The sequence below is a fragment of the Eretmochelys imbricata genome, chromosome 7 (genome assembly GCF_965152235.1).
Source record: "Eretmochelys imbricata isolate rEreImb1 chromosome 7, rEreImb1.hap1, whole genome shotgun sequence".
NCBI lineage: Eukaryota > Metazoa > Chordata > Testudines > Cheloniidae > Eretmochelys > Eretmochelys imbricata.
In genome coordinates this window covers 80,055,807-80,069,811 of record NC_135578.1, presented here as the reverse complement: position 1 = coordinate 80,069,811, position 14,005 = coordinate 80,055,807, and the positions used below count along the sequence as shown (strand labels likewise).

General features: G+C 39.9%; 1 protein-coding gene across 1 annotated transcript in view; it reads left to right on the top strand.

Moving 5' to 3' along the window:
* Window positions 1-14,005, top strand: part of CTNNA3 (catenin alpha 3) — a 909,177-nt gene that overhangs the window by 874,893 nt on the left and 20,279 nt on the right. The window contains exon 16 of the mRNA XM_077821324.1: window positions 7,563-7,668. Within this exon, the coding sequence (XP_077677450.1) occupies window positions 7,563-7,668 (106 nt within the window). The remainder of the gene's footprint in view (window positions 1-7,562; window positions 7,669-14,005) is intronic.

Here is a 14,005-nt window from a genome sequence, read left to right as displayed (position 1 = left end):
CTTCATGAAAAGCGTTTACCCACTGGTGACAGAATGTTTTTGTCTTTTAGTATTTTCTTGCCTTAAGCTAAACATACTTCTTGGGGGTTTTGGTTGTATTTTTCCCCCAAAAAACATCTCTTAGCTGTACAAATCCCACAAATCTTATAGGATAGATTTGATGAGGTCTCCTAAATGCCTTTTGGAGACTCAGCCTGATTAAAAACACCCTCTGCCCCCAATGGTGTTACTATTATAACAAAATGTAATTTGTTTTGCCTTTTTCAAGAAAGCTTCAAGAAGCCAAAGTGTGTTAGTTAAGGGAAAGGCTCTCTTTGCGTATAAGAGCTGCTATATTAAATGGTATAGATAAAATACCTGGACAATGAATTGCTAACTACAGCTGGTTGAAATATTAGCATGCTGGCCTGCAATGTAAGTGAGCCAGATTCAGGTCTCCTCTCTGTCTGAATTTGAACCAAATTTTTTTCATCCCAGATGACTCTGAATCAAGCAAACAGACTTAAAACTGGATCTCCTACATCCCAGGCCAGTGCCCTCACCACCGGGGTATGGTGTATCAGGTTCACTCTGCCACCTCCTCCAGGTGATGGAAAGCAAATCTGTAACCTCAAAAGAAGCTGCAAAATGGAAGTGTCATCTTCTGGTCAGCTCTATTGCTAACATAGCCTTGAATAATTGTCATGAAAATGTACCAGCCCAGGCATTAAAATCTATTCACCCACTCTTATCCTAAGGATGATGGTAATGAAGACACTAATGATATTTCATTTGTCTGTCAACAAAACTTCTTATATTCCTCAGGAAAGTGGACAAGAAAATTTTTGGAAAGTAGTGTTAAGTCATTGGATGCCTTCTGCTCAGAACTGCCTAAAATACATTTTCATGGCTCCTCTCTGAGTACATTTTATAGGGTTAATATTATCTATTTTCTCATATGTTTCAGGTCAATATCTTTTACATCAGTGATAGCCATAAAAAAGAAATTCAATTTATTTTTAAGAAGCAAAAGTTTCAGCAGAGATCTTCTATATGCCACTTTGTATGGCTCCTTTTCATGCATAATATTGAGTTTGGGATTTGCAGATACAAATATGTAAACTTTTAGATGACATTCCAAAAACTGGAAGAAATAACAAAGGAAACCCAAATCCATATATATCCTATACCCAGAAAGATGTTCAGAGTGAATTATGCTACTTAAGAGAAAACTTCATATTAGTTTTGAAACTTGTATTTGTGTTAACAGTGACTCACCAAATCTACAGCTCCCATGGAAATGTTGTTGGGGACCCAGATCTATTCTTGTCTACACCACATTTTCTCATATATACTAGACATACTTTGAGCAGTCCCACTGAAATCAATGTGTAAATCTCTGCAGGATTAAGGCCTATGAGGGTAATTTCTTCTTTCAACAAACAGTGAACAAGTAGTATACATATTTTTAAAATGAAAAGGAAATGTTAGCCTTTCCATGCCAGGAGTCAGCATAAGACATTCACTGTGTATTGTTGGCTGTGAAGTTGTGGTGTAGTCCTAAACTGCAGCATCTCCCCACCATCTTGGCCCTCTAACCCTGCCCCGACACTGTGAGGCAGGGTGGCCCAGTGGTGTAATGGAACTGGAAGGCTGTGAACAATGAAATCACTAGGAGGAGCAAATTGCAGTGAATGCCATAATAAAGTTGGTAAGGGGAACATTTTGACCTTATTTTGAAGATAATTGAGGATAGAGAAATATGCAAAGGGACCTAGAGAGACTGAAAATAGAAAAATGAGATTGCACGTGGAAAACACCTAGGGGGGAAAAAAGCCTAATCCAAATGCCAGGGAGAAACCTGGAAAACACTAATGTGAGAAGAGACTTAGAGGTGATAGTAGCCAGCAAATTGGACAGGTGACTGTGACATTTTTGGGTTCACCCAGGCCACTGAGGGGTTTGGTCACCATCTGCCTTGTAACCCTGGATGTCTTGTGGCTGTGTAGCTGTGGTCCAGAGCTTTGACCTGAACAGCTTTCCAGCAGCCCACAAGCAGGGCTTTGCCCAACCTGGTTACCTCTTCCAGGCTGACTTTAGGACCTTTCCAGTCCTGAATTCACTGCAAAAATCATCCTACTGCAGGGACCGGTGCCTCCCAGAGAAAGTGTTAGGTTCTCTGCCTTTACAGAGACAGTGAAACACTCCAACCCGTTAGCTTTCTAGAAGCACACACTTTACTGAATTTGCACAGTGCTAGTGATTTATAATCAAAAGGAAACAAATCTATTAACAAAACAGCATGGGTTACGTAATAACAAGTGAAAACAAATAACAATAGAGATTATTACAAGCTTAGTCTAAAACTTAATATAGCAAGATACAGCTTTTATTTGAGATGGTTTCTCTCACCCACAGTCTCCTGGCCAGCTTGGCCAGGACCTATTACAGAGCTTAAATTGCATGGGTTTTTTTTTATTTTCCGTCTCCCAAGGTGAAAGATAAAGATGTTCTCTCTCTCTCTCTCTCTCTGTTCCCCTCTTACAAATCAGGAAGGCCTGCTGAGGACTCAGTGTTCTGTGTGGTGCAGGAGCCATGTTAATTCTCTGTCTCTGGAGGTCAGGTGCAGGATAACCTCTGCTGGCTCAGCTCCATAGCTCTGTTTACTGCTAATGTGTATATTGAGGTAAACTCACATTCTTTTCTGTAGGACAGACCTGTTTATCACCTTTACCTAGGCCAGGGATAGGCAAACTTTTTGGCCTGAGGGACACAGCGGGGTTCCAAAACTATATGGAGGGCCGGGTAGCAAAGGCTGTGACTCCCCAAACAGCCTGGCTCTCGCCCCCTATCTGCCCCCATCGACCCCCACCCATCCAACCCCCCCTGCTCCTTGTTCCCTGACCGCCCCCTCCCAGGAACCCCTGCCCCAACCGCCCCTCCCAGGACCCCACCCCCTATCCAACCCCCCCTGCTCCCTGACTGCCCCGACCCCTATCCACACTCCCAACCCCTGCCAGGCCCCCTGGGACTTCCATGCCTATCCAACCCGCCCCCTCTCTCCCGCCCCGTTCCCCCCTCTCTGTTCCCTGACTTTCCCCCGGAACCTCCTGCCCTTTATCCAACCCCCCTGCTCTCTTACCATGCCCGGCTGGAGCCAGCCATGCCGCCATGCTGCCCGGCAGGAGCTCGCAGCCCCGTCGCCCAGAGTGCTGGTGGCACGGCTAGCTGAGGCTGTGGGGGAGGGAGGACAGCAGGGAGGGGCCGAGGGCTAGCCTCCCAAGCCGAGAACTCAAGGGCCATCCCGCGGGGCCATAGTTTGCCCACCTCTGACCTAGGCTGTCTTGTCTTAAACATATTCCAGTAATGTCATACAGAGGGAATTCATAACCTCATATATAACATTAACTCATTGATTCTACAATATTAATAACTAGCATGGTATTAGCATTCAAATGGTACCTCACAAGGCATATTTTATACAAAAATTGCAATAATATGAAAGGTGATAATACAGAGGTCATATATGTCTATATGATATAGTAACAAAAAAGGAAGAGGAATTTGGATCTGTTTGCACTGTGCAGTGGCCTCATATTGTTACACCACAGGAAGATTACAGTCCCATTATGCACAGATTATGTGTGGGTTACATTTCCACAAACAAGTAGTCCCATTGGCTTTAAAGGGATGTCTCATTTGTGTAAAGTTATGCAAATGCATTAGTGTTTTTGGGAACGAGTTAAATATGTATAGTTGAGCTAAGAGATAAGTAAGAGAAAATATGAGAACAGATTTTTATACTTGAAGTGTGTAAATGCTAAGGATCAGATTCTGCCATCCTTATCACCTTGGATAGTACCTCTCTCCACAAGTAGTCCCACTGAATTCACTAGGTCTACATAAAGTGCATAAGGGTTCCAGAATTTGGCCATAGAAAGGACAAACCTCATTTAAGTTTGTACAAGGGATAAGAAAAGAACTTGGTCTAATGAAATGAAGTTGAGAGAGAAAATGTAGGCTAAATATCAGGTAAAACTTCCTGACAGTGAGATTTATTACCCCGTGGCACAATCTTCTAAGGGAAATGGTTTGTCACCCTTTAAAACTAGACAGACAAAACCCTAGTAAATTCAAAACTTGTTAGAGACCTGCACTTACTGGGGAATGGATTAGATGATTTAAAAGGTCTTTTCCTTCCTAGGTACTGTGATTCACTGGTGTCAAGTAGTTAATTGGTGAGGGTGGCACTGTGAGTCAGTTATTCTGGCATTAGATCATCTTGAGCCCAGTCAAATCAGCACCTGCACAGGTGCATTTATTAAAATGCAGTGTACTGTGCATTGGAGTACATAAAAGGTGGGTGTTTCACCAATCACTATAACACTAAAAAGTTCACCTTAAACCATGATGACCTCATGGATTAGGGGTAACACCTCAAATATTTTTTAAGAGTTTAATGGATGAGATAACAAATGGGCAGAAACTGAGCCCACTATATGTAGTTTTCCCAGTGGAATGAAACCTGATTTTATGTTTTAAAAAGTTTGATTTACCCAAAGATAGAAGATGTAGAATAAACTATTTTTTCCCTATGTAGAAAGCTGCCTGAAGTATTTTGTGCCCTCCCATTACAATTTGCACTGGTTTCTTCTGGCATTGTCACTATTTATTCATGGATTCCATTCCTAAGCATTTGGTTCGCAATCCAGTTGTGGGTCATGGACTATGTCTAACATCCTCCACAATACACAGAAGTGTGACATGTCAGTTCTTAGAGAATGTTGGTACAGAGGAATATCAACACTTGCCACTAGCTACTCAGTGGGACAGTCATCTGCTTCCTTTCCCTTGCTGACTTGTACAGTCAAGGTAAATATCTCTACCACATTTGTAGTAAGAGGATACAGAGAAGTGAGTGAAGGCCTTATTGGGGTGGAACTGCTTTATTCCCAACAGCAAGATGCTAGGAGAGAACAGATGAGAGAGAGAAGGTAATTTCTAATTCATACATCTATGGCTGCCCCTCTCCACACAATCTCCCTTAGGATCAGAGAGGCAGTGGATTTACATTCTGAGCAGTTACCAAAGAAAACTGAGGCTACGTCTACACTATAGAGCTTACAGGGGCACAGCTCTACCGATGCAGCTGCGCCACTGTAAGATCTCTCGTGTAGCTGGTCTATGCTGACGGGAGAGAGCTCTCCCATTGACAAAATTAAACCACCTCCAACAAACAGCAGTAGCTATGTCAGCAGGAGAGGCAGAAGAAGCTCTCCCACTGACATAGCGCTGAGCACACTACCGCTTGAGTGACATAAATTTTGCCGACATAAAGTGGTAACATAGACAAGGCCGAAGAAACAGTCATTGACTACTGTTATCCTCGCTCTCCCTCCTCGCCCACTGTTAGTTACATTCAGTTTTTATCTTTCAGCTTATATTGGCTTGTAAGCTCTTCAGGAGAGACACCATGATTGCCTGTGTTTGTACAGACCCCAGTAACTGGCCCTGATTGTGGCCCCTGCATGTTTCCCTACGATAACTAAAATAATGACGAGCAAACTAAACTTGGGGCGGGGGGGAGAAATAGCCTTTAATGGCCACTTGTGCAAACATGAAACAAAGGGAAAATTCAGGAAAGGCAAATAAAGGTTAAAAGATGAAGGTAAAGTTTAAATTATTGGGACTTTTACATAAGGGATCATATTTGCTTGTTTTCTGTTTTTTCTTTGAATTACAGCATTTTTTCATTTATAACTTAAATCAAATCACTAAATAGTTTTTCCATAATAAAATTGCTTTCTGTACAGCAGTACAATGGAAATAATTCAAAAATCTATGTAATTGTAGCTTTCTTCAGATATTGTCTTGATAGTTTGGAATAATAAGGAATTGTAGTTTGTAAAATACGATTTCTGTTCAAGGATCAATAAGTAGTTCTTTGCCAAACAATGCATTTAATTAACAACACAAGTAAAAGATTAATCATTATATGTCACAGTATATTATCATCACTATTTAGGTATTTTTACTGCATATGATTTTTGCATGAGTATGTTGGAGGCTAAATGAAAAAAATTACTGCAATGGTTTGGCTCATTTGGCTCATTACACTAAAAACTGTGCCTCTAAGCAAAATGGCATATTATTCCCATTATCTGTACTCTGAAGTACAATTATTAAGGTAACTTTTGTCCAGTGTTGCAGACTTTAAAATTTAATGCATTGCCTTTAAGAAGCCTAGCTAGCATTGTACATGTTTAAGTTCTCTATAGATGCTTGATAACAATGAAATTAAATGTCTTTCTATGAAACTGGTAGAAAAGCAAAGTCTGTTTTGATAAGGTGCATTTCACTTAGGTACTCTGTATGGTGTATTTTGATATTTGTGTGAAGAATAAAGAAATAGTACATAAGGTTTATTTTAAATTGAAGAAACATCCATATTTCAATATTAAATATGCTGAGATATAACATAAAGATCAGATATCCTGGTGATGGGTGTCAAATAACTGCTTTAAGTACTACTGCTATTACTAATTTGTCTTTTTTGGACAATTTGCACTTAGGTCACATAGTTTAAAAACGCAACTCACACAACCTTTATAATTACACTTCTCTTCACAGAAAAGTAACCCTCAAAATGTCTGACCAAATAATGTGTAAGAACTAATTTTGGGGCAGGGATTATCTTTTTTCTTCTGTGTTTGTTTAGTACATCATAGAACAAGGTCCTGGTGCTCATAGGCACTATAATAAAATAATAATAATAATAACAAAATGCAGTCTCCTTGCAAATTCCTGTCATGCATCTTAGGAGTCTCAAATTTGAAATCATTCTTCAAATCATCTGTGAGTTTAATTGTCAGTCTGTAGATTATTTTTGAAGTACCAAAAGTATTTGATATCTGAAACTTGATCTGTATTGGTGAGTTTTTACTGGAGCATATTTCATATTATATTGTTTCTGTTTCCTTATTGGATAAGCATAATTCTTAGAATTAAGTTTCTAGAGAAAATGCCCACATTTACTGTTTCAAAATTTACCTAAAATTCAGTGCTTTTGCAACCATTCCACTGAACTCAGTCACTTGAATACTCATGGAAAGTGAATGCAAAAGTGATTTGAACACAGGGAAAGAAAATTCAATTTTTTTATTTTAGAAAATGATCAGGTTTTTTTCACGTACTTGCTCATTTCTAATTCTGAGGTTTCGCTAAATGTCCACACCTTTTGTATGTTTATCTGAAAGTAATCCAACCTCTTTGGGTTGGAAATGTCATATACTCAAGGTTTTAGTTTGGGTGATTTTGTTGGTGAAATTTTCTAATACATTGTGTTTTGACCAGGCCAAAAGTAGTAATATTGTGTGACGCTATTCTAATGCTTCCTCTTCCAGCTGAAGCGATGAAGTACAGGATTGTGGGGCATAAATTAAATCATGTTGATTGAACCTCTAATAAGGTTTGGTTTTAATTCTGAATGAGTTGTTTTATTTAAAGCTTTTTCCCTCCCTATTTTTCACGGGTACTATATTCCTATATGCTATATGATGAAATAAACTTTGTTTCATTTTAAGGGGCAGAGGCCCACTGAAGAATACATCTGATGTGATCAACGCAGCAAAGATGATTTCAGAGTCTGGATCCAGGATGGATGTGCTGGCGCGACAGATTGCCAACCAGGTATTTCATTTAAGGTTTGGTGCAGAGGTGTATTAAGATTAAATCAGCCCCAGATTCAATCCAGCCAACTAAAAGGTCACTTTGCAAAAGTACACCTAGCATGTCTAGATCTGCCTTTCCTATTCTTTCTCCCTCACTCTCTGGCACTGACCACATCTCCCATGGATCTTTGGGTCTCAGATTTTCTAGATCCTTCCTTAATCCCCCCCAAATGTGTGTATTGGTTCTCTAAACCTAAGTGCGACTCCTGTTGCTAAACTAAACAGAATGCAAAGTTTTAGCTGCATGGTAAAACATATTTATGAAGACCCCCCCATTGTCTTCAACAACAATTGAAGTCATATGGGCTTTTATACAAATATTCTACAGTATAGTCAAAGCTTTGCCCTCCGCTAGTCTAAAGAATAGTGCTTAGGGGTTTGGGTACTCGCAGGGAATATATATCATTCTAATTCTAACGAGACAGGGTTCACATCACACTAGGTGAATGTAACATGAATGTTCAGACCAGTGGTTTCTAAGAAATAGAATGTGACTGATGCTCCTCTGTGCTGTCTTCGAGCCTTGCTTCCCTTTCTTTTAGCAATCACCACTATGTGCTGTGGGCTGCCCAGGACAGGTGTCTGTTATGACACCTCTGCAGGGCATAGTGCTGAAAAAGGGGAATTCATGCAGTTTGGACTGGAGTCAATCTACGTGGCAGTCCGGTGGAAAGTTTTAGGGCCAGATCCTAAAATTCAATTACACAGAGCAAATATGTGTAAAAGTGACGGAGAGCTTGCCATTACATTCCCCTGATCCTGGTACTGCTCTGTGCAAGACTGTCCCAAAGTGATGTGTTAGAACAACATGAGGGTTGCTCTAATTTATGATGGATTACAACAGACCCAGATAGTTTAAAAAAGCATCCCAGCATCAGCATAGCTCACAGGTGTCCAGGCCATGTGCCCTTTTTCTTGTTGAGCTGGCAGCATGGAAGGTGAGTAAGCAGAGACCCTACATTAGCTGTGTGCCACCTCTTCATTGAGGTGATCTTCCCCAGTGAAACAGGCTTTAGGACTAGATTGTGCCAATAAGCAATGCAGTGTAATGCAACTGTATCACACAGGAGGATCCAGTCCTTAATCCTTATCTAGCTGGGGCATTCGATTCCCAGTACCGCCCCATCCTGGCCATCAAGCAGCAACTTTCTGGCTGTCTTACATGTCCAAGCAAACATGGCCCAGAGTCTCTGCTCTTCTACTTTCTAACACACTACCCATCTTTCCCTCAGTTTTGAGTATCTTCATGGTGTAGCATGTGGCTCTTATTTATTTATATGCAGCGGCGAAAGTAACTTAAAGGACTTATCGGTATGCAGGACCAGGGTCTTGAGCTGGGGGGGGGGAGGGGTTAGAGGGCTTAACCAGAAGGGGCAGGGCTTCAGGCAGAAGGGGCGGAGCCTTTAAATCCCCCGGCCTTTAAATCGCCACCACTACCCCAGGGTCCCGGCAGTGATTTAAAGGGCCTGGGGCTCTGGCTGTGATAGTGGCAACCAGGAGCCCCAGGCTCTTTAAATCACCACCGGAACCTCATGGTAGCAGTAGCTATAGTGGCAGACGGGAGCCCTAAGGCTCTGATGGAGATTTAAAGGGCCATGGGCTCCGGCTGGGGGCTCAGGGCCCTTTTAAATTGCTGACCTGGGGAAGCTGCCCTCTGCCAGTACCGTACCAGCTTACTTTCACCTCTGATTATACAACATATGTAACAGCAGCAGATTGTTCATCTTTCTTGTCCTATGCCACATTATTCTCAAGACTCCAGTTAAGTAAACACTTCAAAAGGTATACATTATTAGTTTGTGCACTTGTGTTCAGAGAAACAATTAAGTAGGAAGGTAGAGGAGTCATCCCTCTTTCGGGTCTTGACAGAAGTTCTTTCAGCATATACATCCTTTCACCATCTGCACTACGCTAGAGCATGGTTCCTTTTTTCTCTCAAGATTCTCTTTAGCAATTGTACATTGGGGTTTAAGAATGACTGTCACAGATATGTTGCAGAGTAAAATGTGACATCAAATCCAAAGACTATTTTTCAGTCAAGATGTTTAATAACAGAAAACTAAGCTTCAGTGAAATAACTTTCTTTTCCACCATTTTACTACTTGTCTTATAATTTCACCTACAATGTTATCATTTTATATGTAGCTTAAAACTGGATCTTAAATTAGGATTAAATTATGTACTGCAAAACAAAAGGTGTGTATGGAAGGGATTTTTCCTCTGTTGAACCAAAAATAAGCTCTAGATAACATTAAATTGTTTTCCCTATTTTCTTTTCAACAAATCTCTAAATGCTGTCTACTCCTTTGGCACACTAAATAATTGTTGAAAATATTGTTATTAGCATGAATTTGAGCACATATTTCTCCCAACTATGTTTCTATTCACCACATCCTATGCAGTTCAGAAAGCTGCAGCCTGAACTGAGAATAACTAAATCACTTTTATTTGTTATCACATCTATTGTTGTCATTTAGTTAGACCACATCACTTTGCTATTCACAATCCTCCTGTAGCCCAAATATATTAGTCTGACTGCCTTTGCAGTTAAGAGAACAACAGTAATGTAGGATAGTGTTTTCCATATCCAAACCCCCTAGTTTATTTCCTTTATCTAGCTTCAAAAGTGAGAGAGAAGCTGAAATAAGCAATTGCTGTGTAATGAAGAATCAGTGCTGTAGCTCTTTGACCTTTTGCAGTTAATAAAGAACAGTAGTTTCAAATGAATGATTTTGGTTCAGGCTGCATGCAGTTTCAGAGAATCAAAATTGAGAATTGTGAAACTCTTTTAGTTCATGTAGTTTTTCAGCTGGAAAAATTTCCCATGAATTACATTAAGTGAATCTTACAGGTTCTCCATCTGAACAATACCTTTGGTAGAACTGTTCCTCACTTAATACTACACTTTTTCTCTTATTCTTTTTAAATAAATGTGACGGTGCTGTACAATTGGCATAATTGAGTCACATTGCAACCCATTTTTATTATTAAGATGATTCAGGGTTAACAACTCTGAACATACTCAGAGTAACAATGTAAAAACACATTAGTCACAAAGAAATAATTAGCAAACTTAGTTAACATAAGATTGTTCTAAATCAGTTGTCTATAATCACTTGTCTAATTTGTGACCTGAAAGTCATATGGCAACACAGAGTAGCCAGTACATCTCTTTTATATTGAATGTGCTAGAGGTTAAAGTCGTCGTTGAAGATGCCCACAATACTATATAAAATTCAAATTTAAATAATTGTTGTGCTCTAGAAATCAAAGAATTAAGGCCAAACATTATATTAATAGTTAGGAAATCTCCTCATCAAGATACAAATGCCACGCAGTGACAAAATTCCTCTTCTGCCTTAGTGGGTCCTGCACTTTTTGGCAGATTTGCTCACCTCAGAGGTTCACGGCAGCCCTCAGTTTGGCCGCTTCTGCTAGAGGCTCAAACCGGCCATTCACTCAGCAAACCTCATCACTGACCAGCATGGGGGAAACGGAGAACAATCCCCGCAGTCTCTGTGTCCCACCTAGTGGGTCGGGGACAGGCCAGATCCCTTTTCCAAATCAGACCTTCCCTTCTGGTGTTTGTCACAGACCAGGTCAACTCCTCCTGTGTCCAATCAGGAATTGGGGGGATGAGGGGAACTCAGGCCCACCCTCTACGCTGGGTTTCAGCCCAAGGCCCTGTGGATAGCAGCTGTCTACAATGTCCCATGTGTCAGCTGTGTGACAGCTATAACTCATTGGGCTACTTCCCCATCGCCTTCCCCCAGCACCTTCTTTATCCTCACTGCAGGATCTTCCTCCTGAAGCCTGATCACACTTGTACTCTTCAGTCCTCCAGCAGCATCCCCTCCCCCACTAACTGATGGGAGGTCCTTTTTAAACCAGGTGTCCTGATTAGCCTGCCTGCCATAATTGAATCTACTAAGTTCTTAATTGGCTTCAGGTGTCTTAATTGACGTGCCTGTCTTAATTGGTTCTAGCAGGTTCCTGATTGCTCTAGGGCAGCCCCTGCTCTGGTCACTCAGGGAACAGAAAACTATTCATCCAGTGGCCAGTATATTTGCCTTCGACCAGACTCCTGTACCCCACTAGTCTGGGTCTGTCACACATGCATATAAACAAACTGTCCTAAAAATGAGATTAACAACAAATTCTTTAAAATGATTATCTGATAAATAAGAGACAATCAGCAATGTTAAATGTTACATTAAACAAATATTTTGAATGTATGTACATCTACTGAGAACATACTGCAAACTACTACTGTGATACATCGCATTAATCATCACTAAATTCAGTTCAAGTGCAAAGGAAGTCACATTTATTTCTTTGGTAAAGTAGTAAAATCAAAACCCAATAAACTTATGGTCAAAGTTTCCTGCAGAATAACTTTTATTGATCTTTTGTGTTACCGTTCTGCCAGCAGCTAATGGAACTACTTTTTCACCTTGATTTTCAATATAGGTTTCACTGTATTCACAACTAATGCATCCTCAAACCATGTGGAGGATCTTACACAGATATTATTTCTGTAAACCTCCTCCACTCCCTGCCAATCTTCTGGTTGAATTTAGGATTCCATTGACTTGAATAGGTACAGAATCAAACCCTTTTGTTTGCAGTGTTGTTGTAGCCGTGTTGTTCTCAAGATATTAGAGAGACAAGGGGGGTGAAGTAATATATTTTACTCGACCAACTTCTGCTGGTGAAAGAGACAAGCTTTCAAGTTACACAGAGCTGTTATTCTTGTCTCTAATCAACCCATTTGTAATTTGCCACTATATCTAACTGAAACTTATTTCTCAGTGTGAGAAATTAAACTGGTAACTAGTAGTTGTTCTCTGGGATGATAAATGCTAGGAACATAGTAATTACCATACTAGAACAGACCATTGGTCCATCTAGTCTGGTATGTAATAGTGGCCAGTACTAGATACTTCAGAAGGATGTGTAGGAAACCCCTAATGGAATAACCTGCCCAGAAAGGAATTTGCTTTCTAACATGTGTTAATAATAATTGGCTACTTAATCCCTGAGCATGAGGGTTTATATCCCTTGTATCATTTTATCATGTTTATTGTAACTCGGATTACCTACATAAATGTCTCATCATTTTTTGAATGCCATTGAGCTCTTGGTTCAATCATATCATTTAGTAATGAGTTCCACAGGTTTGAGTTGTGGAAAATATTTGTCACTTTTGGATGTGTTGCCTTTGTTTCACTGGCTACTCCATTTTTAATTCTATTATGAGAAAAGGTTAATGGCCTTCTCCATGAAATTCATTATTGTATAGATCTCTACCATACCCATAACTTTTCATCTTCTCACTGAACAGACCTAATGTTTCCAATCTTTCCTTATATGGAAGTTTTCCATGCTTCTCATCATATATGTTGCCTATCTCTGGAACCTTTCTATTTGATATATTGTTTTCAGATGGGGTGAGCAAAGCAGAACACTCAAGGCAAAGTCTTAACAAATAATATAATGGTATTATAATATTCTCAGTAGTATTTTCTAACCTGTTATATGTTATAACCTTTTTTTATTTGACCTCCATGGCACACTTAGCAGAGCTTTCCGCTAAGTTATCCACAGTGATCCAGGCCTTTTTTCAGAGTGGTTACAGTTACTTTAGAACTCAGTAATGTGTATCAGTAATTAAAATTATTCCTTCAAATGTGTATTGGTCAACACTGATATCATGCTATCCATTTTCCTAGCTTTGTTATGTCTCTGGACTTTACAATATACTTGTCTAATTTTACCTATCCTAATAATATGGTGCCATCTGCAAATTTTGCCACTCACTGTTCATCCTATTTAAACATACATTGGATTTTAAATACCATTGCCTCTGCACTGGAGACTTATATGATCAATTTTACTGCTCTTTGAAGTCAATGAGAGATTACACTGAAGTCCTATCTGCCCATGTCTGGGATCTGCCCAAGTGGAAATAAATATCACAGGTCATTTTACAAAAAACTGTAGAGGACTGAATAGATGGTTCCAGTCAAAATATTTCATATCCATACAGTTAGTCCTGATGCTTACAGCTGTTTATGACTGGAAGGACAGATTTTATGGAACTGCAATTAAAGAAATAAACAATGTTTACACAAGCTGGCTACATTGTACTGTGATAGCGGTGTTAAACTCATTAATTACAATGTGCATTGAGGCCAAAAAGCAGTACCAAATTTGCTTTTTCTTTTTTTTCCCCCAGATCTAGGAGGAAGTGCTGAATCTCTCAGGTTTACAAGCCAGTGATTCACTTTTTTAAC